Source organism: Cannabis sativa, chromosome 2 (genome assembly GCF_029168945.1).
Source record: "Cannabis sativa cultivar Pink pepper isolate KNU-18-1 chromosome 2, ASM2916894v1, whole genome shotgun sequence".
Classification (NCBI taxonomy): domain Eukaryota; kingdom Viridiplantae; phylum Streptophyta; class Magnoliopsida; order Rosales; family Cannabaceae; genus Cannabis; species Cannabis sativa.
Genome location: NC_083602.1, coordinates 40567733 through 40570200, shown reverse-complemented (window position 1 = coordinate 40570200; position 2468 = coordinate 40567733). Strand labels below are relative to the sequence as shown.

General features: G+C 42.9%; 1 protein-coding gene across 1 annotated transcript; it reads right to left on the bottom strand.

Moving 5' to 3' along the window:
* Positions 1–566: 566 nt before the first annotated feature.
* On the bottom strand, positions 567–2124 carry LOC133034297 (uncharacterized). Its single transcript, XM_061109351.1, has 2 exons — positions 1540–2124; positions 567–1280 (listed from the first exon to the last, which is right to left on the bottom strand). The coding sequence occupies exons 1-2, from the start codon at positions 2122–2124 to the stop codon at positions 567–569; spliced, it is 1299 nt and encodes a 432-aa protein (XP_060965334.1).
* Positions 2125–2468: the final 344 nt, after the last annotated feature.

Genomic DNA, 2468 nt, shown 5'->3' with positions numbered 1-2468 from the left:
ATAAATGACATAAGCTCGTGCCCAGTAGTTGCACCCACTAACTGGTCGATAATGGGAAGATGAAAATAATCTTTTGGGCATGCCTTATTCAGACCAGAGAAATCAATACAAGTTCTCCAGGTTCTGTTAGGCTTCGGGATGAGAACATGATTGGCTATATACGAGGGATAAAACACCTCGCGTATAAAGTCATTGACTAACAACTTGTCCATTTCCTTTTTTAGTACCCCTTGCCCCTTGGAATCCAAGGGTCTCCTTTTCTGTCTCTTCGCTGGGTAGTTTGGATCAACATTTAAATGATGACAGATAATATTAGGGTTAATCCCTATCATATCTCCATGGCTCCAGGCGAATTGATCCTGGTTCGCCTTCAAAAAACTTATTAGTTGCTATTTGAGCTGCTTGTCCAGGTTCTTCCTAATGTATACACACTTTATGGGATTTCCTGGGTCGAGGATAACCTCTTCCAATTCCACAATTGGCTTTAATAGGTTTCTCTCATCTTGAACTAGAGGGTCAAGATCTCCATCTTTCTTTTCATTTTCTTCTGCCAAGATTGTCATCAGCTAATGTTCGACTTTCCTATGCTGCAACTCTATGCGATAGCAATTGCGAGCCAGCATCTGGTTGCCACGCACCACTCCCACTCCTTCTGGTGTTTGGAATTTCAAAGATAGGTGCTTGATTGAACTGACTGCCACTAGTTCGATCAGTGCTGGACGACCCAACAATATGTTGTAAGCTAATGGCAGGTCGACAACTAAGAAATCTTGCATAACAGTTGCCAAGAGGGGTGCGTTGCCCAAAGTTAATGCGAGCTCAATTATGCCAAGACTAACAATGCTGTCTTCGGTGAATCTGTAAAGATTCACCTTGCAAGGCCTCAGTTTAGCTTTTTCGAACCCTGTCTTCCTTAGAGTTTTCTTATAAAGGATATTTACCGAGCTCTCGTTGTCTATTAACACTCTCTTGATCCTTTTATTGGCGAGTTGAATGGTAATCACCATTGAATCGACGTGAGGATATCTCACGTTTTTCTCGTCTTTCTCCGTGAATATAATAGGAGGTTCTTCGGTTTTCACCTTCTTGGAAGGTTCTGGGGTGAATGTCGACTGCTCGTTCTTTATCTCTTTCACATATCTTTTCTGGGCACTATTGTTTTCCCCTGAGATATGTGGCCCTCTCGAAATAACCAGGATGTCCTCTCCTTCAACAGGAAGAGGTTGTAACACCTGGTTGTTTGGGTTATTAGGCAGATTGGGCTGGTTGTATCCCTGGTGCTATCATTTCACGTACTGTTTAAAATGACCTCGAGCGATGAGACTTTCTATCTCATCTTTCAATTGGCGACATTCGTCGGTCGTATGCCCAATATCCTTATGGAATTTACAATACCTGTTAGGATCTCTTTTGCTCCTCACATTCCTCATAAGCTCTGGCTTACTGAAGGCAACCTTTTACTCATGTGAGAGGTAAATATTCTTTCGAGTTTCATTAAGCTCGGTATAAATAGCATACACTGGCACGTACTTATCGTACTTCTTTTATTTCTTTTTTATCCTTCGATGATTCTTTAGAACCGTCCTTTCTCTTCGAACCAGAAGCCCCCAAGTTATCCATTCTCGTGGAAACAATGCTTGTTGAAGCATTTTTGGGTTTTCCTCCCGAGCTTGTTTTCAACAAATTCATTTCCTTTCGGGCTTCTTCTTTCCGAACAAATACTTGAGCCCCTTCAGCAAACTCAGTGATGTTTCTTACTAGACGACCTTGTAAGTCATCCCACAGCTCGCCCCCTGCAGTTGATGGATCAGTAGAGATCCCCACCTGAAGGGCTGTAAGTTGTGTACTATCATCCAAATTCCTAACCCTAGCTGTAGCCGTGCTAAAATGACTTAAGTACGCCTTAAGTGTCTTGTCGGGTTGCTGCTTTATATTGGTTAGCAAGGCCGCTTCGAATCGTCTATCCCTATTAGCCTGGAACTGTTTTTTGAAATCCCTGGAGAGCTGCTCCCTGGAAGTTATTGAATGATGAGTAAACTTGTTAAACCAACTGCTTGCTGCTCCGACAAGCGAGTTGAGGAACAAAGTACAGCGTAAATTTTTCGTCACATTACTCGCTTGCATTATTGTATTAAAGTTGTTCAAATGCGAGACTGGATCAGTGGTTCTGTCATACGGCAAGACATGCGGGTTTTCGAATCCCGAAGGAAAAGGGGTATTCATGATATCTGGATGATATGGCCCAATATCCTCCTCTGAGTCCTATCCAGATTGTCTCCCTTGTTCCCCCACTTGATATCTCCTGAACTTGTCCACCAGCTCGTTTATCCGTAATTGGATGGGATCCTCTAGCTTTGGACAGAGCTATTGGGGAAGGTTAGGTTTCTTCTGATTCAAGTGCTCTCGTAGATCCAGTTGGGAGTAATTACTGACAGACCTCGTCTTACTCAAAGATCGCGTCCTACTCA